This window comes from Bombina bombina, chromosome 6 (genome assembly GCF_027579735.1).
Source record: "Bombina bombina isolate aBomBom1 chromosome 6, aBomBom1.pri, whole genome shotgun sequence".
Taxonomy (NCBI): Eukaryota; Metazoa; Chordata; class Amphibia; order Anura; family Bombinatoridae; genus Bombina; species Bombina bombina.
This window is the reverse complement of record NC_069504.1, coordinates 122,984,427-123,009,642: the sequence shown is the minus strand read 5'-3', so window position 1 is coordinate 123,009,642 and position 25,216 is coordinate 122,984,427. Positions and strand designations below refer to the sequence as shown.

The window sequence follows — 25,216 nt, the reverse complement described above, 5'->3', positions numbered from 1 at the left end:
CAAGGAGGAAGAAGCAGGAAGACTGTGCTAGAATTTTAACTGCGCAACAAGGCACTAAAAAAGGTCCCTCCCACTCATATTACAACAGTGGGAGACCTGATATAACGGTTTCTATGCAGAAATATACGTTAGCCATGTGGAAAAAAATCATGCCCAAAAAGATTTATCACCAAAGTACCTCACAAAACGAATAACATGCCAGTAAACGTTTTAAAAAACAACTTTTCAGTGTTATGCAAAGTTATCACTAAGCCTGCTACCAGTCGCTTCTACTGCAGTTAAGGCTCATACATTTATTTCAGTACTAACAGTATTTAAAGTCAAATTCTAGTCCCTAGAAAATAACTCAACTGCGCATACATTTATCAGCCTGATACCCGTCGCTACTACTGCATTTAAGGCTGTACTTACGTCATATGGGTAACAGCAGTGTTTTCTTAGTCAATTCCATTCCTAGAAAATATTTTACTGCACATACCTCATTTGCGGGGGACCCCGGATGCTATTCCCTTCTCTGAAGTTACCCCACTCCTCAGAATGTGCGAGAACAGCCAGTGGATCTTAGTTACGTCTGCTAAGATCATAGAAAACGCAGGCAGATTCTTCTTCTAAATACTGCCTGAGAGAAACAAACAGCACACTCCGGTGCTATTTTAAAATAATAAACTTTTGATTGAAGAATATTAAGTAAAAAACTCCTATCTTCTCTCACAACCTCCCTTGTTGAGACTTGCAAGAGAATGACTGGGTATGACATGTGAGGGGAGGAGCTATATAGCAGCTCTGCTTGGGTGATCCTCTTGCAACTTCCTGTTGGGAAGGAGAATATATCCCATAAGTAATGGATGACCCGTGGACTGAACACACTTAACAAGAGAAATAATTTTATCCAAATTTAAAATACATTCTAAATTGTACTTTTATTACCGTTATAAGGGACATTGTATTATAAAACAGTTTTCCCCTTAATGTGTTTCCAATGACTTGTGATACCAGCAGCATAGTATAAAATGTAGGGGAATTTGTTACTTTTTATATCTGAAATAAAGGTTTTCCCACTTGTGTTGAAAGTGTGATTTCTTCTACACCTTCTTGTTTACCTAGCTTTTTTTGTAGCCAACACTGCAGTATTGAAATTGTCAATATGGGTAGAGGTTTTAACAAGCAAATTTAGCTATTTCAAATGCCAGAAAATGGTAAATTAGCTATTAGTAAAAAGATTTATACAGGGTTCTTCAAACCACGTGTTGCCACCCATTACTGGGTCGCAGCGCTGTGTTTACTGGGTTGTGGGAAGCAGGGGCTGACTAGGCCGGGGACACAGTTCCCTAAGCAGATAACTGCCTTAGTCCTCGTCTCTATGAGGAGCGTAGGAGTATATGGTATAACTATAGTGTGTTGCTGTAAATAAGAAGCATGCAGAAGAGTGGTGCCGGTGGCGCAGAGGGCCAGCTCCAGTAGACTACATTTGTGCAGATGAGAGAGTGATCGTGTGTCCCATGAAAGTTCCTTTAGTTGTCTGAAGCGTTTGCCGTGCTGAGCGCCTCAGGCAACCCACGGCAAAATGCTATTTTGCTGTGAGGTGATCTTAGCCAATAGTGTGCTAGCTATCCGGCATAATGCCAGTTGGCCCGCACGACTATTGGCTAAGAGGTGGAAACGCAAACGCTTCAGACAAATAAAGGAACTCTCAGTATGAAGTATTTTATACTTTATGACTGAAAGTCCCCTTTATTTGTTCCAATGTTTGTGAAACACTAGGATTTACTATCACTTTAAAGGGATATATATAAGTGCATAGAGTATTTTATTATTGCACTATAACAATTTACATGCACACTTTAAATTAGGCTACCTGCTTCTTCTTGTGCATATGACTTTGGAACTTTTAAGACCAAGCATAAAAGTAGGGTATCGTTGCACTGGGTCTTGGGGGGGAAAAGTTTGAAGAACCCTGGTTTAATATACTACAGTAGATAAAAGGGATCATTGGGAACACATTGAAGGGGAAAACATTTCACAGTACACTCTCCCTTTAAATAAAGAACGTTGCTTAGTCAAACATAGTTCTAAATCTTGTATACTTTTCTGGCAAATCAGAAAACACATTACGGCTCTTGCAGACTCATGGGAAACTGCAGATGAAGTATTCAGATTAAGTTAAAATATGCTAATCTGACTTGAATTTAAGTTATCCGTCTCTAAATTTAAGCAAACAAAATTGAAATGACTAGTTCTGTTTCCTGGAATTTGTCACTTTTCATCTTTGTTGAGTCCTTAAAGAATAAAACGTATAATTGTGATATTATACAAAATTGCATGTTGGATGGGTATAATGTGTAATATAGCAATCAAAGAAAATGAAGACTAAATTGGATTTAGATGATAGCTCATTTTCTTTCACTTGTTTCAAACTATTCAGCAGGAATTTTAATGTGATCCTTTTTAATTGATATAATCTGAATATCAGAAGTATCTGAGAACAGGTGGAAAAGGGGCATTAATGAGATCTATTTGCTTGTGCCTGTCGGTGTATGGACTAAATCTTTTGCCTATCACTTACTTATCCTGCTGAAATGGTGCGTTTCCCTGAGAAACTGTGAGACGACTAAATACATTCTTTTCATTACGGGAGCGGCTTGTTGGGGAAGAAGGAGGTGACAGACTAGCCTCTGATGTTCCCGAATCTGAGCTACAAGAAAAAAAAAAAAAAAAAAAGATTGAACGCTCACTTTAACATGTTTTGCAAAATGAAAGTATGTACGTTAAAACGATGAATGTTATGACCATATCTTCCCTCCCAATGGTTACTTCATAGATGTGCATCAAGTGTAATGTCTTGTGAATGTAAGATCGTCATTCCTACAAAATAATGTCACAGACTAATCAAAGCAGCAGAAAATTAGTATCACATGATTTTCGCAATGAATTAGATCGTAAATAAAAAAAATGACACAAAACACTGTTACATTCTAAATAGAGCGTGGCGGAAGAAAGTGATTCTATGCATTAGGGTCTTTTTTAAAGAGTGTGCCCAAATTGGTAATAATCATCTAAAAAAAACAAACAAATTTTTCCCCATTTAAAGGTAAATTCAAATCAATACTTTTTATATATTTATAATATATATCGCCATTTAAAGCTTATCTGCTGAAATGTATTAAGGATTAATAAAATAATTTAATTCCTATTAATTGAAACCGTCTGGCAGAACCCCAGAGGAACTGTGCCAGATAATTTGCTTTCAGTGCTATCTTGGGCACTCTATGTAGAATGATCAAGACAGTAAAAAAACTAAATAGACAAATAAAAGCAGAAATTCAAACAAATGTACTTACAATTTCTGTTCCTTGTTTTTTGTGGTCTTATCTCCACCTCTTTCATAGGTTTTCCTGCGTGATAATGGTGATGGCTCAGGTGCTCGTTTTTCTGACAAAGGCATTTGCTTTGATCTGAGAATAATTTTGTTCAACATCAGTGGAAAAAGAAATGTAATTTCACATGAACATTAAAAGGGACACTGTAGTCAATTATAGCTTTGTTTCATCTAAGGGTTGGCAGTTCAAAACATATTACAGTTTTTTGCTTGACAAATGCATGTTCTTGGTGAGGCATTTCACTCTCCTGCAGCAAAAATTACGCTTAAAGGGATATAAAAATGCAAAACGTAAATGCTCTAATATACTAGAGCATTTTATTATTGCACTATTGTGTGCATATGACAGTGTGTGTAACCCCTGCAGATGGATTAAATATATAAAATTTCCAGAGCAGCAATGCACTACTGGGAGCTAGCTGAACACATCTGCTGAGCCAATGACAAGAGACAAATGTCTATAAGCTCACTTAATGGATCATAAGTAGGGTATCAAGGAATACTACTTTCAGGGTTGTTGTATTTTTTAAATTAAAAATATATATAATATACAGCCACTTTAATTTTAATACTTCATGATGAAATGGTGATAAATGCTAAATAATAAGGATATCTTCTGTGGGATCTAAAATGGACATGGGTTACTCTAAAAATGACTCTCTGGCAGATGGAAGATCTAAACCATAACACAACATATCCCTTTAAGGGGGACACAAAAATATGGATTAAAACAACAATGTGGTGGATGAGTTCACAGTATTTGTAATATTTACATGAACACTCTAAAGTGTTACATTAATGCTGAGCACCCCATTTCATGTCACTGGTGACACATACAAACATTCAATTGTAAATGTGTGCTACTTAGTGAAATCTCAATAAATGAGCATCTAAAAAAGGATATAATGCTTACAAAAACACACAGTAGTATGCCCGTGCACCAAATGAAGAAACCCTGCAACATGAGGATTACATCTTAAAGTGAATGTCAATTTTGATGCTAAAGTGCCCGGTTTTTAAAAATTCGATTAAAAACAGGGGCACTTTAATTAATCAAAATTTACATTTCACTCGTGTTGTGAAAAAAAACTTACCTTTTAAACTTGACAGCCGCTCCAGCTTCCTCCGGCCTTCGCAAAGCCTCTTCCTGGGTCTAAAATGAGGAATCCGGCTTCCTGCAATCACGGCGTTGAATTAGACACTGATTCCCCCGGGGGAAGCTGTGATTGGAGGATAACCCATCCATCATTTCTGACATCAGAAATGGCTTGCGACGACCGGAGGAAGCTGGAGCTGCTGTCAAGTTTAAAAGGTAAGTTTTTTTCACAACAGGAGTGAATTGTAAATTTTTATGAATTAAAGTGCCCCTGTTTTTAATCAAATGTTTAAAAACCGGGCACTTTAGCATCAAAATTTACATTCACTTTAACAGCTTCTTTATAACTCAAGAAAGTATTAACTTGAAAATATATTGTTTGAAAAAGTATTATATTGAATAAAAAAGGTTTATCATGTATAATTGCTGCACTTTCATATGAATGATAAAAAAAACTTATTTTTTAATTTGCCCTTTGAAGTTTTGTTAGAGATTATGGGGCATATCTATCAAGTTCCATATGGAGCTTGAAGCCCTGTGTTTCTGGCGAACCTGAAGGCTCGCCAGAAACACCAGTTATGAAGCAGCGGTCTAAAGACAGCTGCTCCATAACCTGTCCGCCTGCTCTGAAAAGGCGGACAGAGATCGCCGCAATTCAACGCAATCAAATACGATCATTGAGTGATTGACACCCCCCTGCTAGCGGCCTATTGGCCGCAAATCTGTAGGGGGCGGCGTTGCACCAGCAGTTCACAAGAGCTGCTGGAGCAATGCTGAATGCGGAGAGCGTATTGCTCTCCGCATTCAGCGAGGTCTGTCGGACATGATCCGCAATGTCGGATCATGTCCAACAGGCCTTTCATAAATAGGCCCCTATACTCACGGGTCTTTTCATCATCACAACAGATACTTTATTTCATCATATCAAACAGAGTCGACGTTTCGGCTCATGTAGTGAGCCTTTTTTCAAGACAATCTTAATGTGTTACATTTACAGCGTCTCATGCTGTTCTCCAAGGGACACAGACTTCTCTTGGAGAACAGCGTGAGATGCTGTAAATGTAACACATTAAGATTGTCTTGAAAAAGGCTCACTAAATGAGCCGAAACGTCGACTCTGATATGATGAAATAAAGTATCTGTGATGATGAAAAGACCCGTGAGTGCATACTGTTGGTGGAACACACACACACATATATATATTTATATATACATATATGAAAAAAATATTTTAAAAAAATATATATATTAGAAGAGACACCTAATGAAAGTCAATTCTAATACATCTGCCTATTTCAAATAAAGGGTATATTTGTGTACAAATGGGTTCAATGCTACTTTCAAGGACCCTATGAACTACAACATAATCCAGCTTCTGTATTTTCTATTATACTTTTTAAAGAAGTGACATATGGAGCCTGCACTACTTATATGTAGCACTAAACTATTGAGACCAGTGTACAGTATGTCTAAGACATGATCTAAGTAAGGAGAACCCATAACCTAATATATTTGCTTACACATGGAGGCATCAGCCTATTAATAAAACTTTGAGGAAAATCAGCTAAACCGATCAATCTATCATATTATCATCAAAGTGAAATTACATATAAAATATCTTAATATCTGAGCTGTGTAATACAACTATGTAATAATGATGTAATTTCTCCATGCTCTAAGGCAAAGTGTAAACCTTCTGGTGAGATGGGAGATTCTAGAGAATCAATTTATTTGCAATTGAAAAGTATCAAGCAGTTGTCATGGTTCAACTCTCTTTCTGAGGTCATACATAAAGAAACACTAAGGTCAAAATTAAATTTTCATCATTCTGAAAGCGCATACAGCTTTAAAAAGTAAAAAATAAATACATTTTGCTTCCATTATCAAATTGTGCAGTCTTTTTATATGCACACTTTCTGAGCCAGCAGCTCCTAACAAGCATCTGCAAGAGTTCACAGGGAATATGCATACAAGTCTGTGATTGGCTGATAGCTGTCACATGATACAGGAGGGAGGGAAAATCAGAAGAATATTTTTAATCCCGTAACCCAAAATGACATATATATATATCATGCAGTATTTTGTCTATCGTACCACATGATGTATGTATATGTTGAGCAGCAGGAAGATCCAGCACTCTTGGCTGTATAGTTACAGCTGAGAGCTGGAGTTCCTGAGCTCCAGACATCTGCATGCATATGGAACCGGTGCACGATCGTGGTTGGGAGGGGATGGGAGAGTAATCTCTACACTAAAGCTAAAATTAACCATACAAGCTACCTGATTAACCCCCTCACTGCCGGGGAATAATAAAAGTGTGGTGCGCAGCTGAAATCAGCAGCATTCTAATTACCAAAAAGCAATGGTGAAGCCATATACAGTATCTTACAAAAGTGAGTACACCCCTCACATTTTTGTTATATCTTTTCATGTGACAACACTGAAGAAATGACACTGCTATAATGTAAACTAGTGAGTGTACAGCCTGTATAACAGTGTAAATTTGCTGACCACTCAAAATAACTCAACCCACAGCCATTAATGTCTAAACCATTGGCAACAAAAGTGAGTACACCCCTAAGTGGAAATGACCAAATTGGGCCCAATAAGCCATTTTCCCTCCCCTGTGTCATGTGACTTGTTAGTGTTAAAAGGCCCCGGGTGTGAATGGGAAGCAGGTGTGTTAAATTTGGTGCTATCGCTCTCACACTCTCTCATACTGGTCACTGGAAGTTCAACATGGCACCTCATGGCAAAGAACTCTCTGAGGATCTGAAAAAAATAATTGTTGCTCTACATAAAGATGGACTAGGCTATAAGAAGATTGCCAAGACCCTGAAACTGAGTTGCAGCATGGTGGGCAAGACCATACAGCGGTTTCACAGGACAGGTTCCACTCAGAACAGGCCTCACCATTGTCGACCAAAGAAGTAGAGTGCACATGCTCAGCGTCATATCCAGAGGTTGCCTTTGGGAAATAGACGTATGAGTGCTGCCAGCATTGCTGCAGAGGTTGAAGGGGTGGGGGGTCAGCCTGTCAGTGCTCAGACCATACGCCGCACACTGCATCAAATTGGTCTGCATGGCTGTCGTCCCAGAAGGAAGCCTCTTCTAAAGATGATGCACAAGAAAGCACGCAAACAGTTTGCTGGAGACAAGCAGACTAAGAACATGGATTACTGGAGCCATGTCCTGTGGTCCGATGATACAAGTTTGTCTTGCCTACAGTCAAGCATGGTGGTGGGAGTGTTATGGTCTGGGCCTGCATGAGTGCTGCCGGCACTGGGGAAATACAGTTCATTGAGAAAACCATGAATGCCAACATGTACTGTGACATACTAAAGCAGAGCATGATCCCCTCCCTGGGACTGGGCCGCAGGGCAGTATTCCAACATGATAATGACCCCAAACACACCTCCAAGATGACCACTACCTTGTTAAAGAAGCTGAGGGTAAAGGTGATGGACTGGCCAAGCATGTCTCCAGACCTAAACCCTATTGAGCATCTGCGGGGCATCCTCAAACGGAAGGTGGGGGAGCGCAAGGTCTTTAACAACCACCAGCTCTGTGATGTCGTCATGGAGGAGTGGAAGAGGATTTCAGTGGCAACCTGTGAAGCTCTGGTGAACTCCAAGACCAAGAGGGTTAAGGCAGTGCTGGAAAAACAGAATTTATGCTTACCTGATAAATTTCTTTCTCCTACGGTTTGTCCGGTCCACGGCTTCATCCTTACTTGTGGGAATATTCTCTTCCCCAACAGGAAATGGCAAAGAGAGCACAGCAAAAGCTGCCCATATAGCTCCCCCTCTGGCTCCGCCCCCCAGTCATTCGACCGACGGTTAGGAGAAAAAGGAGAAACCATAGGGTGCCGTGGTGACTGTACTGTACAGAAATAAAAAATTTGAAACCTGACTAAAAAAGCCAGGGCGGGCCGTGGACCGGATACACCATAGGAGAAAGAAATTTATCAGGTAAGCATAAATTCTGTTTTCTCCTACATTGGTGTGTCCGGTCCACGGCTTCATCCTTACTTGTGGGAACCAATACCAAAGCTTTAGGACACGGATGAAGGGAGGGAACAAGTCAGGTTACCTAAACAGAAGGCACCACGGCTTGCAAAACCTTTCTCCCAAAAATAGCCTCCGAAGAAGCATAAGTATCGAATTTGGAAAATTTGGAAAAAGTGTGCAGAGAAGACCAAGTCGCTGCCTTACATATCTGATCAACAGAAGCCTCGTTCTTGAAGGCCCATGTGGAAGCCACAGCTCTAGTAGAGTGAGCTGTAATTCGTTCAGGAGGCTGCCGTCCGGCAGTCTCATAAGCCAATCGGATGATGCTTTTCAGCCAAAAAGAAAGAGAGGTAGCAGTAGCTTTCTGTCCTCTCCTCTTACCAGAATAAACGACAAACAAAGATGAAGTCTGTCTGAAATCCTTTGTTGCTTCTAAGTAGAATTTTAAAGCACGGACCACATCTAAATTGTGTAACAAACGTTCCTTCTTCGAAACTGGATTCGGACACAGAGAAGGAACAACTATTTCCTGGTTAATATTCCTGTTGGAAACCACCTTTGGAAGAAAACCAGGTTTGGTACGCAAAACAACCTTATCTACATGGAATACCAGGTAGGGTGAATCACACTGCAAAGCAGACAATTCAGAAACTCTTCTAGCAGAAGAAATAGCAACCAAAAACAGAACTTTCCAAGATAGTAACTTAATATCTATGGAATGTAAAGGTTCAAACGGAACCCCTTGAAGAACTGAAAGAACTAAGTTTAGACTCCATGGAGGAGTCATGGGTCTGTAAACAGGCTTGATTCTGACTAAGGCCTGTACATCTGGCACTGCTGCCAGACGTTTGTGTAAAAAACAGACAGAGCAGATATCTGTCCTTTTAGAGAGCTCGCTGACAACCCTTTATCCAAACCCTCTTGGAGAAAGGAGAGAATCCTAGGAATTTTAATTTTACTCCAAGAGAATCCCTTGGATTCACACCAACAGATGTATTTTTTCCATATTTTATGGTAAATTTTCCTAGTCACAGGTTTTCTGGCTTGGACCAGAGTATCTATAACTGAATCTGAAAACCCACGCTTAGATAAAATCAAGCGTTCAATTTCCAAGCAGTCAGTTGCAGAGAGACTAGATTTGGATGTTCGAATGGACCTTGTACTAGAAGATCCTGTCTCAAAGGTAGCTTCCATGGTGGAACCGATGACATATTCACAAGGTCTACATACCAAGTCCTGCGTGGCCACGCAGGAGCTATCAGAATCACGAGGCCTTCTCCTGTTTAATCCTGGATACGAGCCTGGGAAGGAGAGGAAACGGTGGAAACACATAAGCTAGGTTGAACGACCAAGGCGCCACTAATGCATCCACTAGTGTCGTCTTGGGATCCCTGGATCTGGACCCGTAGCGAGGAACCTTGAAGTTCTGACGAGACGCCATCAGATCCATGTCTGGAATGCCCAATAATTGAGTTAACTGGGCAAAGACCTCCGGGTGGAGTTCCCACTCCCCCGGATGGAAAGTCTGACGACTCAAATAATCCGCCTCCCAGTTGTCTACTCCTGGGATGTGAATTGCAGATAGATGGCAGGAGTGATCCTCCGCCCATTTGATGATCTTGGATACCTCTCTCATCGCCAAGGAACTCCTTGTTCCCCCCTGATGATTGATGTACGCTACAGTCGTCATTTTGTTGTCCGACTGAAATCTTATGAATCCGGCCTTCGCTAGTTGAGGCCAAGCCCGGAGCGCATTGAATATCGCTCTCAGTTCCAGAATGTTTATCGGGAGAAGAGACTCTTCCCGAGACCATAGACCCTGAGCTTTCAGGGAGTCCCAGACCGCGCCCCAGCCTAAAAGACTGGCGTCGGTCGTGACAATGACCCACTCTGGTCTGCGGAAACTCATTCCCTGAGACAGGTGATCTTGAGTCAACCACCAACGGAGTGAGTCTCTGGTTAACTGATCTACTTGAATCTGGGGAGACAAGTCTGCATAATCCCCATTCCACTGTTTGAGCATGCACAGTTGCAATGGTCTTAGATGAATTCGAGCAAAAGGAACCACATCCATTGCTGCAACCATTAGTCCTATTACTTCCATGCACTGAGCTATGGAAGGCTGAGGAATAGATTGAAGAACTTGACAAGCATTTAGAAGCTTTAATTTTATGACCTCTGTCAGAAAAATCTTAATTTCTACTGAATCTATTATTGTTCCCAGAAAGGGAACCCTTGTAGACGGGGACAGGGAACTCTTTTCCACGTTCACCTTCCACCCGTGAGACCTGAGAAAAGCTAATACAATGTCTGTATGAGCCCTTGATCTGGAAAGGGACGACGCTTGGATTAGCATGTCGTCTAGGTAAGGTGCCACTGCAATGCCCCTCGGTCTTAGAACCGCTAGAAGGGACACTAGCCCCTTTGTGAAAATTCTGGGAGCAGTGGCTAAACCGAACGGAAGAGCCACGAACTGGTAATGTTTGTCCAGAAAGGCGAACCTTAGGAACTGATGATGATCTTTGTGGATAGGAATATGTAGGTACGCATCCTTTAAGTCCACGGTAGTCATGTATTGACCCTCCTGGATTGTTGGTAAAATCGTTCGAATGGTTTCCATTTTGAACGATGGAACTCTGAGGAATTTGTTTAGAATTTTTAAATCCAGAATTGGTCTGAAAGTTCCCTCTTTTTTGGGAACTACAAACAGGTTTGAGTAAAACCCCCGACCTTGTTCCACTGTTGGAACTGGGTGTATCACTCCCATCTTTAATAGATCTCTTACGCAATGTAAGAATGCCTGTCTCTTTATCTGGTCTGAAGATAAGCGAGACAAGTGGAACCTTCCCCTTGGAGGAAGTTCCTTGAACTCTAGAAGATACCCCTGAGAGACTATTTCTAGTGCCCAGGGATCCTGAACACCTCTTGCCCAAGCCTGAGCAAAGAGAGAAAGTCTGCCCCCTACTAGATCCGGTCCAGGATCGGGGGCTACCCCTTCATGCTGTCTTGGTAGCAGCAGCAGGCTTCTTGGCCTGTTTACCCTTGTTGCAGCCTTGCATTGGTTTCCATGCTGGTTTAGACTGGGAAGCATTACCCTCCTGTCTAGAGGCTGCAGAGTTAGGAGACGGTCCGTTCCTGAAATTGCGAAAGGAACGAAAATTGTTCTTAGCCTTGAAAGGCCTATCCTGTGGGAGGGCATGGTCCTTTCCCCCAGTGATGTCTGAAATAATCTCCTTCAATTCTGGCCCAAAAAGGGTCTTACCTTTGAAAGGAATATTAAGCAATTTTGTCTTGCGCGACACATCCGCCGACCAAGATTACAGCCAAAGCGCTCTGCGCGCCACAATTGCAAAACCTGAATTTTTCGCCGCTAATTTCGCCAATTGCAAAGCGGCATCCAAAATAAAGGAATTAGCCAACTTTAGTGCGTGAATTCTGTCCATGACTTCCTCATATGGAGTCTCCTTATTGAGCGAATTTTCTAGTTCCTCGAACCAAAAAGACGCCGCCGTTGTGACAGGAATAATGCACGAAATTCGTTGGAGAAGGAAATCCTGCTGAACAAATATTTTTTTTAAGCAATCCTTCCAATTTTTTATCCATAGGATCTTTGAAAGCACAACTGTCCTCAATGGGAATAGTTGTGCGCTTGGCCAATGTAGAAACTGCCCCCTCAACCTTAGGGACTGTTTGCCATGCGTTCCTTCTGGGGTCGACAATGGGGAACATTTTCTTAAATATAGGAGGTGGGACAAAAGGTATACCTGGCTTCTCCCACTCCTTAGTCACTATGTCCGCCACCCTTTTGGGTATCGGAAAAGCATCAGCGTGCACAGGGACCTCAAGGAATTTGTCCATTTTGCACAATTTCTCTCGAATCACCAAAGAGTCACAATCGTCAAGAGTAGTTAGCACCTCCTTAAGCAGGGCGCGGAGATTTTCTAACTTAAATTTAAACGTCACGATATCAGGTTCTGCCTGCTGAGAAACTTTTCCTGAATCAGAAATTTCTCCCTCCGACAGACCCTCCCTCACTGCCAATTCTGACTGGTGTGAGGGTATAACAGATAAATTATCGTCAGCGCACACTTGCTCATCCTCTGTGTTTAAAACTGAGCAATCACACTTTCTTGGAAATGCTGGCAGTTTGGATAAAAGATTAGCTATAGAATTATCCATTACTGCCGTTAACTGTTGCATAGTAACAAGCATTGGCGCGCTAGATGTACTAGGTGTCGCCTGCGCGGGAATAACTGGTGTTGACACAGAAGGAGAAGATGATGAACTATCCCCACTACCTTCATTTGAAGAATCATCTTGGGCAACCTTATTAAATGTGACAGTACTGTCCTTACTTTGTTTGGACGCCATGGCACAATTTTCACATACATTTAAAGGGGGAACCACCTTGGCCTCCATACACATAGAACATGTTCTATCTGAAGGTACAGACATGTTAGACAGACTTAGACAGGCTATTAATGCAATAAAACCGTTTTTAAACAAAACCGTTACTGTCTCTTTAAATAATAAACAGAGTACACTTTATTTCTGAATGTGTGAAAAACTATGAAGGAAATATCCGATCCTTACCAAATTTGCACCCTAGTGTCTTAATGCTTTGAAAGTATTGCACACCAAATTTCAAGTTTGTCACCCCTTAAATGAGCCAACCGGAGCTAATTGTTCAATTTACCAGTTTAAACCCACTACAGTCCCTGCCACAGCCTTTGCTGCGGCTTTACCTTTCCTTGGGGGTTATTCACCACAGAAATAAGCCTTCTAGAATCGTTTTTTATGGCCACAGGACCCTCTCACATGAAGCTGCATGCACTGCTTCCAGAAGTAACTGCGCAATTAAGGCGCGAAAATGAGGCCTCCTCCCTCTGCATACCAGAGTGAAGGGGCCTTCCTGACTAGATTAGGTGTCTAAACAACTGCCAGGCGTAATAAAAACGTTCCCAAAGTGTTTCCAAGTTCCAAAACACTCCAAAAGTCATATAAATATTGTATAAATCAATCGATTTAGCCCACAATAGTGTCAACCAGTATATAGCCCATTATAAGCCTTCATTCTGTTATGAGTCTAAGAAAATGGCTTACCGATCCCATAAGGGAAAATGACAGTCTTCTAGCATTACTATGTCTTGTTAGAAAAGGGACTAGTCATACCTTGAGCAGAAAAGTCTGCAAACTGTTCCCCCCAACTGAAGTTCTCTGGTTTAAACAGTCCTGCGTGGGAACAGCAATGGATTTTAGTTACTGCTGCTAAAATCATACTCCTCTTTAAACAGAACTCTTCATCACTTTCTGTTATAGAGTAAATAGTACAAACCGGCACTATTTTAAAATAACAAACTCTTGATAGAAGAAATAAAAAACTACAACTAACACCACATACTCTTTACCATCCCCGTGGAGATGCTACTTGTTCAGAGCGGCAAAGAGAATGACTGGGGGGCGGAGCCAGAGGGGGAGCTATATGGGCAGCTTTTGCTGTGCTCTCTTTGCCATTTCCTGTTGGGGAAGAGAATATTACCACAAGTAAGGATGAAGCCGTGGACCGGACACACCAATGTAGGAGAAATAATGGTAGCCACACAAAATATTGACATGTTGGGCCCAATTTACACTGTTATACAGGATGTACACTCACTACTCTACATTGTAGCAAAGTGTCATTTCTTCAGTGTTGTCACATGAAAAGACAAACAATTTAGTGGACCAAATCAGCATGGTTTTACTTCAGTAAGATCATGTCAGACTAATCTAATTGACTTCTTTGATTATGTAACAAAAATTTTAGACAAGGGTGGAGCAGTTGATGTAGCATATCTATATTTCAGCAAAGCATTTGACACCGTCCCACACAATAAACTAATTCACAAACTGTATCTCCTTGGTCTAGATTCAAAAATTGTGGACTGGGTGGAATGCTGGCTAAAGGACAGAAAACAAAGTGTCTTAGTAAATGGAGTTCATTCAGCAGAGGGGGCTGTTACTAGTGGCGTTTCTCAGGGGTCAGTTCTGGGGCCTGTTTTGTTTAACATATTTATCTGTGATATCAGCAAAGGGCTACAGGGGAAAGTATGTCTGTTTGCAGATGATACAAAAATTTGTAACAGAGTGGATGTTCCAGGGGGGTAGACAAAATGAGAAGTGATATACAACAATTGAAGGATTGGACAAACGACTGGGATCTAAAGTTTAACACAGCAACGTGTAAAATAATGCATCTAGGGAAGAAAAATCCAAATGTTAATTACAGACTAAATGACACTTTACTGACTGTTACAGATGAGGAACAGGACTTGGGAATTATTATTTCAGATGATTTAAAACTTAGTAAACAATGTAGTAATGCAGCGAGTAAGGCTAGCAGAATGCTTGGATGTATTGGTAGAGTTATTTGCAGCAGAAATAGTAAGGTTCTTATGCCACTTTATAGATCATTAGTTACGCCTCATCTTGAGTATTGTGTGCAGTTCTGGGGGCCATATCTTCAGAAGGATATTAACAAACTTGAATCTGTGCAAAGGAGGGCAACAAAAATGGTACATGGTCTTAAAAATAAAACTTACCAGGATAGGCTCAATGACCTAAATATGTATAGCTTAGAGGAGAGAAGGGAAAGAGGTGATATGATAGCAACTTTCAAGTACGTTAAAGGGCTTAGTAAAATTGAGGATGTGGGTATTTTACATAAAATGGAAAATACAAGAACAAGGGGTCAGGATCTAAAGGGTAGTAGATTCAGGAGTAATTTGAGGAAGCACTACTTTACAGAAAGAGTGATTGAGTAGTAGCGACAAACACTGTGGGGGACTTTAAAAACTAGATAAATTTATACTGTTAGGTAATATCGGGCAGACTTGCTGGGCCTATGGCTCTTATCTGCCGTCAATATCTATGTTTCTATGTTTCTATATAACAAAATTTCTTTCATGTAAGTGGCAAGAGTCCAAGAGCTAGTGACATATGGGATATACATTGCTACCTGGAGGGGGCAAAGTTTCCCAAATTCCTCTCAAAGTACAGTGTTTGTCTGAGGGATGTGAAGAGAGTATTTGCCTAATGATGCCATGTTTTCACCTATGGGAAATCTATTCTAAGGCTCTCTGTAAATTCGGTTGTGGGGATTCCTCTGCCACCTCCCTTTACAGATCAACATTATACTCCTCTACCATTACCTCTGCTGATATGTTTCAGTATTGGTTTGGCTGTCTGCTATATGTGGATGGGTGTCTTCATGTAAGTATATATCTTTTTTTAAGACACTCTGATCTGTTTGGCACTTTATATTTTTAAAGTTTTAAATATATATTTGCCATGAGTCAGGTCTATGTTTATGTCCCTTTGCAGTCTAACAGTTTCAGTATGGAAACTTATGTTTGGGAGAAATTTTGTATATTTTTACTTACCTGAAGTTTCAGCTAGTTGTAACTTTAGTTTTGTTTTTTCTAATTTAGGCTTGTGATGGCGCAAAATAAATCTATTTATTCTGTAATTTTTGGAGCAAATTTTTTGGCGCAAAGGTTGCGTTTGTTGTGACGCGAGTCACGTCATTTCTTGCGTCTTTGTTGAAACTATTTTTTTTGCCGCAAAGTCGCGTCTGTTATGATGCGAATTGTATAATTTCCTGCTAACCTTGGCGGCAAAAGTTTTTTTCTCAGCATTTGATTCATCTTTGGCGCCAAAAATGTTGTTATATTAAGTCTCTCCCTTTTTTGCTCTCTGCTTTCATTTGTTAGAGAGGGCTATGATATTTGCTTTTGTTTCTCATATAAGCATTTTTTCCCATTCCTGAAACTGCTATTTTGAGGAAATTGGATATTTTGTTTAAATGTTATTTTTTCTTTTTTGATACATTTTTCAAGATGTCTCAAACTGATCCTGCCTCTGATGTTACTGTAGGAACCAAGTTCTGATGGTTTGTATTGACCAACAGCATACTGAAGTATTGTCTGCTGATGAGGACTTCTCTGGCTCAGAGGATCCTACTTCAGACTCTGAAATTGATAAATTCTCCTTTCTTTTTAAGATGGAATATATCCGTTCTTTGTTAAAGGAAGTATTGTTTACTTTGGGTATTGAGGAATCTAGTCCTCTTGATAACAAGAATAGCAAACATTTGAATTCTGTTTTTAACACTTCTGTGGTTACTCCTCAGGTTTTTCCTATTCCAGATGCTATCTCTAATATGATTTCTAAGGAATGGTCTAAGCCTGGTACTTCTTTAAATCCTTCTTCTAGGTTTAAAAAATTGTATCCTTTACCTGTGTCTAATTTAGAGCTTTGGGAGAAAGTCCCTAAAGTTGATGGCGCTGTTTCTACTTTTGCTAAACGTACTACTATTCCTATGGAAGATAGTACTACTTTTAAGGATCCCTTTGATAGGAAGATTGAATCTGATCTTAGGAAGGCATATTTACATACTGGCTACATTCTTAGACCTGCTATCTCTATAGCTGATGCTGCTCCAACTTTTTGGTTGGACAGTCTAGCACAGCAGTTATCAGATCCTGATTAAACTAGCATTGTTCTTCTACTTCAAAATGTTAATCATTTTATTTGTGATGCTATATTTGATATTATTAAGATTGATATTAAATCTATGTCTTTAGCTGTTCTATCTAGAAGAGCTTTATGGTTTAAATCATGGAATGCTGATATGGAGTCTAAATCTAGATTGTTTTCATTCCTTTCGTCAGCCTAAGGAACAAAAAAAACACTCCTCCTAAGGCCTCTGGTTCCAATTGGAGACCATCCACAAATTGGAATAAGTCCAAGCCTTATATGAAACCAAATACAGCCCCTAAGACTGCATGAAGGTGCAGCCCTCAATCCAGTTCAACTGGTGGGGGGCAGACTAAAATTATTTCAAGACATTTGGGCAGATTCTGTCCAAAATCAGTGGATTCAGGATATTGTTTCTCATGCGTATCGAATAGGTTTCAGAATAAGACCTCCCATGGGAAGATTCTTTCTTTCCCATGTTCCAACAAAGCCTTTGAAGGCTCAGGCTTTTCTGAAGTGTGTTTCAGACCTAGAGCTTTCAGGGGTGATTGTTCCAGTTCCTCTACAGGAACAGGGTTTGGGTTTTTATTCAAATCTATTCATTGTCCGAAAGAAGGAGGAGTCATTCAGACCAATTCTGGACCAGAAAACTTTAAATCGTTTTGTAAGAGTCCCAACTTTCAAGATGGTGGCTAGAAGGACTATTTTGCCTTTTGTTCAACAAGGTCATTTCATGTCCACAATAGACTTACAGGATTCACCCAGACCACTATCGGTTTCTGAGATTCTCTTCTCTAGACAAGTATTACCAATTTGTCGCTCTTCTATTTGGTCTAGCAACAGCTCCGAGATTCTTTTCAAAGGTTCTCGTGCCCTTCTATCTGTAATCAGAAAGCAGGGTATTGAAGTGTTTCCTTATTTGGACGATATCTTGGTACTAGTTCAATCTTTTCATTTAGCAGAATCTCACATGAAACAACTTGTGTCGCTTCTTCAAAGACATGGTTGGAGGATCAATTTACAAAAGAGTTTCTTGATTCCTCAGACAAAGGTTTCCAGATAGATTCAGTGTCCATGACTCTTCTTTGACAGAAAAGAGACAAATGAAGTTAGTGTTAGCTTGTCTAAACCTTCAGTGGCATGTGCATGGAAGTTTTAGGTCTCATGATTGCAGCATCGGACATGATCCCCTTTGCTCGTTTTCATATGAGACCTCTTTAGCTTTGCATGTTGCACCAATGGTCCAGGAAATATACTCAGATATCACAGTTGATATACTTAAATCCCAACATTCAACAATTATTGTTCAAGGGGCCTCCTTTTTTTGTCCTTCCTGGACTGTGATTACAACAGATGCAAGTCTTACAGGTTGGGGAGCTGTCTGAGGGTCTCTAACAGCACAATGGGTTTGGGAACCTCAGGAGGCGAGGTTACCAATCAATATTTTAGAACTCCAAGCTATTTTCAGAGCTCTTCAAGCTTGGCCTCCATTTAAGAGAGAACCTTATATTAAATTCCAGACAGACAATATCACTACAGTGGCATATGTCAATCATCAAGGGGGGACTCGCAGTCCTTCAGCAATGAATGAAGTATCTCTGATACTTTCTTGGGCGGAGTCCAACTCTTTTCAAATTTCTGCGATTCATATCCCAGGAGTAGGCAATTGGGAAGCGGATGATCTCAATCGTCAGACTTTACATCCGGGAGAGTGGTCTCTCCATCCAGATGTGATTTTTTCAATTGGTACAGATGTGGGGTCCCCCAGAAATAGGTCTGATGGCCTTCCAAGAAGAAGCTTCCAAGATATCTTTCCAGGTCCAAGGATTCTTAGGCGGAGATAGTAGATGCTCTAGCAGCTCCTTGGTTTTACCAACCTGCTTACATTGTTTCGCCTCTGGTTCTTCTTCCAAAGGTGATCTCCAAGATCATAATGGAACAATCTTATGTGTTTCTGATAGCTCCAGCTTGGCCTCTCAGATTTTGCTATGCGGACCTTGTCAAGATGTCCAGTTGCCAGCCTTGGCCCTTTTCCTTTAAGGCCAGAACTTCTGTCTCAAGGGCAGTTTTCCATCAGTATCTCAAATCTCTAAATTGGATGGCATGGAAATTGAACGCTTAGTCATAGAGGTTTTTCTGACTCAGTGATTAGCACTATGATACAGGCTCTTAAGTCTGTTTCCAGGAAAAATTTATCATCGGGTTTGGAAAACCTATATTTCTTGGTGTTCCTCTCATAATTATTCTTGGCGTTCTTTCTGAATCCTTAGAATTTTACAGTTTCTTCAGGATGGTTTGGATAAGGGTTTGTCTGCAAATACTTTGAAATAACAAATTTCTGCTCTGTCTTATTTCATAGAAAACAGAATTTATGTTTACCTGATAAATTTCTTTCTCCAACGGTGTGTCCGGTCCACGGCGTCATCCTTACTTGTGGGATATTCTCTTCCCCAACAGGAAATGGCAAAGAGCCCAGCAAAGCTGGTCACATGATCCCTCCTAGGCTCCGCCTACCCCAGTCATTCGACCGACGTTAAGGAGGAATATTTGCATAGGAGAAACCATATGGTACCGTGGTGACTGTAGTTAAAGAAAATAAAATATCAGACCTGATTAAAAAAACCAGGGCGGGCCGTGGACCGGACACACCGTTGGAGAAAGAAATTTATCAGGTAAACATAAATTCTGTTTTCTCCAACATAGGTGTGTCCGGTCCACGGCGTCATCCTTACTTGTGGGAACCAATACCAAAGCTTTAGGACACGGATGAAGGGAGGGAGCAAATCAGGTCACCTAAATGGAAGGCACCACGGCTTGCAAAACCTTTCTCCCAAAAATAGCCTCAGAAGAAGCAAAAGTATCAAACTTGTAAAATTTGGTAAAAGTGTGCAGTGAAGACCAAGTCGCTGCCCTACATATCTGATCAACAGAAGCCTCGTTCTTGAAGGCCCATGTGGAAGCCACAGCCCTAGTGGAATGAGCTGTGATTCTTTCGGGAGGCTGCCGTCCGGCAGTCTCGTAAGCCAATCTGATGATGCTTTTAATCCAAAAAGAGAGAGAGGTAGAAGTTGCTTTTTGACCTCTCCTTTTACCTGAAATAAACAACAAACAAGGAAGATGTTTGTCTAAAATCCTTTGTAGCATCTAAATAGAATTTTAGAGCGCGAACAACATCCAAATTGTGCAACAAACGTTCCTTCTTTGAAACTGGTTTTGGACACAGAGAAGGTACGATAATCTCCTGGTTAATGTTTTTGTTAGAAACAACTTTTGGAAGAAAACCAGGTTTAGTACGTAAAACCACCTTATCTGCATGGAACACCAGATAAGGAGGAGAACACTGCAGAGCAGATAATTCTGAGACTCTTCTAGCAGAAGAAATCGCAACTAAAAACAAAACTTTCCAAGATAATAACTTAATATCAACGGAATGTAAGGGTTCAAACGGAACCCCCTGAAGAACTGAAAGAACTAAATTGAGACTCCAAGGAGGAGTCAAAGGTTTGTAAACAGGCTTGATTCTAACCAGAGCCTGAACAAAGGCTTGAACATCTGGCACAGCTGCCAGCTTTTTGTGAAGTAATACCGACAAGGCAGAAATCTGTCCCTTCAGGGAACTTGCAGATAATCCTTTCTCCAATCCTTCTTGAAGGAAGGATAGAATCCTAGGAATCTTAACCTTGTCCCAAGGGAATCCTTTAGATTCACACCAACAGATATATTTTTTCCAAATTTTGTGGTAAATCTTTCTAGTCACAGGCTTTCTGGCCTGAACAAGAGTATCGATCACAGAATCTGAGAATCCTCGCTTCGATAAAATCAAGCGTTCAATCTCCAAGCAGTCAGCTGGAGTGAAACCAGATTCGGATGTTCGAACGGACCCTGAACAAGAAGGTCTCGTCTCAAAGGTAGCTTCCAAGGTGGAGCCGATGACATATTCACCAGATCTGCATACCAAGTCCTGCGTGGCCACGCAGGAGCTATCAAGATCACCGACGCCCTCTCCTGCTTGATCCTGGCTATCAGCCTGGGGATGAGAGGAAATGGCGGGAACACATAAGCTAGTTTGAAGGTCCAAGGTGCTACTAGTGCATCCACTAGAGCCGCCTTGGGATCCCTGGATCTGGCCCCGTAGCAAGGAACTTTGAAGTTCTGACGAGAGGCCATCAGATCCATGTCTGGAATGCCCCACAGGTGAGTGACTCGGGCAAAGATTTCCGGATGGAGTTCCCACTCCCCCGGATGCAATGTCTGACGACTCAGAAAATCCGCTTCCCAATTTTCCACTCCTGGGATGTGGATAGCAGACAGGTGGCAGGAGTGAGACTCCGCCCAAAGAATAATTTTGGTTACTTCTTCCATCGCTAGGGAACTCCTTGTTCCCCCCTGATGGTTGATGTACGCCACAGTCGTCATGTTGTCTGATTGAAACCGTATGAACCTGGTCCTCGCAAGCTGGGGCCAGGCCTGGAGCGCATTGAATATCGCTCTCAGTTCCAGAATATTTATCGGTAGAAGAGATTCTTCCCGAGACCAAAGACCCTGAGCTTTCAGGGATCCCCAGACCGCGCCCCAGCCTATCAGACTGGCGTCGGTCGTGACAATGACCCACTCTGGTCTGTGGAACATCATCCCTTGAGACAGATTGTCCAGGGACAGCCACCAACGGAGTGAGTCTCTGGTCCTCTGATTTACTTGTATCTTCGGAGACAAGTCTGTATAGTCCCCATTCCACTGACTGAGCATGCACAGTTGTAATGGTCTTAGATGAATGCGCGCAAAAGGAACTATGTCCATCGCCGCCACCATCAACCCGATCACTTCCATGCACTGAGCTATGGAAGGAAGAGGAACGGAATGAAGTATCCGACAAGAGTCCAGAAGCTTTGTTTTTCTGGCCTCTGTTAGAAAGATCCTCATTTCTAAGGAGTCTATAATTGTTCCCAAGAAGGGAACCCTTGTTGACGGGGATAGAGAACTCTTTTCCACGTTCACTTTCCAGCCGTGAGATCTGAGAAAGGCCAGGACAATGTCCGTGTGAGCCTTTGCTTGAGGAAGGGACGACGCTTGAATCAGAATGTCGTCCAGGTAAGGTACTACTGCAATGCCCCTTGGTCTTAGCACCGCTAGAAGGGACCCTAGTACCTTTGTGAAAATCCTTGGAGCAGTGGCTAATCCGAAAGGAAGCGCCACGAACTGGTAATGTTTGTCCAGGAATGCAAACCTTAGGAACCGATGATGTTCCTTGTGGATAGGAATATGTAGATACGCATCCTTTAAATCCACCGTGGTCATAAATTGACCTTCCTGGATGGAAGGAAGGATAGTTCGAATGGTTTCCATCTTGAACGATGGGACCTTGAGAAATTTGTTTAAGATCTTGAGATCTAGGATTGGTCTGAACGTTCCCTCTTTTTTGGGAACTATGAACAGATTGGAGTAGAACCCCATCCCTTGTTCTCTTAATGGAACAGGATGAATCACTCCCATTTTTAACAGGTCTTCTACACAATGTAAGAACGCCTGTCTTTTTATGCGGTCTGAAGACAACTGCGACTTGTGGAACCTCCCCCTTGGGGGAAGTCCCTTGAATTCCAGAAGATAACCCTGGGAGACTATTTCTAGCGCCCAAGGATCCAGAACATCTCTTGCCCAAGCCTGAGCGAAGAGAGAGAGTCTGCCCCCCACCAGATCCGGTCCCGGATCGGGGGCCAATATTTCATGCTGTCTTGGTAGCAGTGGCAGGTTTCTTGGCCTGCTTTCCCTTGTTCCAGCCTTGCATTGGTCTCCAAGCTGGCTTGGCCTGAGAAGTATTACCCTCTTGCTTAGAGGACGTAGCACCTTGGGCTGGTCCGTTTTTACGAAAGGGACGAAAATTAGGTCTATTTTTTGCCTTGAAGGGCCGATCCTGAGGAAGGGCGTGGCCCTTACCCCCAGTGATATCAGATATAATCTCTTTCAAGTCAGGACCAAACAGCGTTTTCCCCTTGAAAGGAATGTTTAGTAGCTTGTTCTTGGAAGACGCATCAGCCGACCAAGATTTCAACCAGAGCGCTCTGCGCGCCACAATAGCAAACCCAGAGTTCTTAGCCGCTAACTTAGCCAATTGCAAAGAGGCGTCTAGAGTGAAAGAATTAGCCAATTTGAGAGCATTGATTCTGTCCATAATCTCCTCATAAGGAGGAGAGTCACTATCGAGCACCTTAAGCAGTTCATCAAACCAGAAATATGCGGCTGTAGTGACAGGGACAATGCATGAAATGGGTTGTAGAAGGTAACCCTGCTGAACAAACATCTTTTTAAGCAAACCTTCTAATTTTTTATCCATAGGATCTTTGAAAGCACAACTATCCTCTATGGGAATAGTGGTGCGTTTGTTTAAAGTAGAAACCGCTCCCTCGACCTTGGGGACTGACTGCCATAAGTCCTTTCTGGGGTCGACCATAGGAAACAATTTTTTAAATATGGGGGGAGGGACGAAAGGAATACCGGGCCTTTCCCATTCTTTATTAACAATGTCCACCACCCGCTTGGGTATAGGAAAAGCTTCTGGGAGCCCCGGCACCTCTAGGAACTTGTCCATTTTACATAGTTTCTCTGGGATGACTAAATTTTCACAATCATCCAGAGTGGATAATACCTCCTTAAGCAAAATGCGGAGATGTTCCAATTTAAATTTAAATGTAATCACATCAGATTCAGCCTGCTGAGAAATGTTCCCTAAATCAGTAATTTCTCCCTCAGACAAAACCTCCCTGGCCCCCTCAAATTGGGTTAGGGGCCCTTCAGAGATATTAATATCAGCGTCGTCATGCTCTTCAGTAACTAAAACAGAGCATCCACGCTTACGCTGACAAGGGTTCATTTTGGCTAAAATGTTTTTGACGGAATTATCCATTACAGCCGTTAATTGTTGCATAGTAAGGAGTATTGGCGCGCTAGATGTACTAGGGGCCTCCTGAGTGGGCAAGACTCGTGTAGACGAAGGAGGGAATGATGCAGTACCATGCTTACTCCCCTCACTTGAGGAATCATCTTGGGCATCATTGTCATTATCACATAAATCACATTTATTTAAATGAATAGGAATTCTGGCTTCCCCACATTCAGAACACAGTCTATCTGGTAGTTCAGACATGTTAAACAGGCATAAACTTGATCAGAAAGTACAAAAAACGTTTTAAAATAAAACCGTTACTGTCACTTTAAATTTTAAACTGAACACACTTTATTACTGCAATTGCGAAAAAACATGAAGGAATTGTTCAAAATTCACCAAATTTTCACCACAGCGTCTTAAAGCCTTGAAAATATTGCACACCAATTTTGGAAGCTTTAACCCTTAAAATAACGGAACCGGAGCCGTTTTAAGCTTTAAACCCCTTTACAGTCCCTGGTATCTGCTTTGCTGAGACCCAACCAAACCCAAAGGGGAATACGATACCAAATGACGCCTTCAGAAGTCTTTTATGAGTATCAGAGCTCCTCTCACATGCGACTGCATGCCATGCCTCTCAAAAACAAGTGCGCAACACCGGCGCGAAAATGAGACTCTGCCTATGCTTTGGGAAAGCCCCTAAAGAATAAGGTGTCTAAAACAGTGCCTGCCGATATTATTAAATCAAAATACCCAGAATAAATGATTCCTCAAGGCTAAATAAGTGTTAATATCAATCGATTTAGCCCAAAAAAAGTCTACAGTTTAAATAAGCCCTTGTGAAGCCCTTATTTACAATCGTAATAAACATGGCTTACCGGATCCCATAGGGAAAATGACAGCTTCCAGCATTACATCGTCTTGTTAGAATGTGTCATACCTCAAGCAGCAAGAGACTGCAAACTGTTCCCCCAACTGAAGTTAATTGCTCTCAACAGTCCTGTGTGGAACAGCCATGGATTTTAGTTACGGTTGCTAAAATCATTTTCCTCATACAAACAGAATTCTTCATCTCTTTTCTGTTTCTGAGTAAATAGTACGTACCAGCACTATTTGAAAATAACAAACTCTTGATTGAATAATGAAAAACTACAGTTAAACACTAAAAAACTCTAAGCCATCTCCGTGGAGATGTTGCCTGTACAACGGCAAAGAGAATGACTGGGGTAGGCGGAGCCTAGGAGGGATCATGTGACCAGCTTTGCTGGGCTCTTTGCCATTTCCTGTTGGGGAAGAGAATATCCCACAAGTAAGGATGACGCCGTGGACCGGACACACCT

At 41.5% G+C, this 25,216-nt stretch overlaps 1 protein-coding gene across 4 annotated transcripts in view; it reads right to left on the bottom strand.

The window, feature by feature from the left end:
* The window catches only part of KIF21A (kinesin family member 21A), a 537,130-nt gene that overhangs the window by 120,196 nt on the left and 391,718 nt on the right, over nucleotides 1-25,216 (bottom strand). For all 4 annotated transcript variants that reach the window (XM_053716595.1, XM_053716597.1, XM_053716596.1 and 1 more), the window contains 2 exons: nucleotides 3,339-3,452; nucleotides 2,564-2,692 (listed from right to left, as the gene is read on the bottom strand). In XM_053716595.1, coding sequence (XP_053572570.1) covers nucleotides 2,564-2,692; nucleotides 3,339-3,452 — 243 coding nt within the window. The remainder of the gene's footprint in view (nucleotides 1-2,563; nucleotides 2,693-3,338; nucleotides 3,453-25,216) is intronic.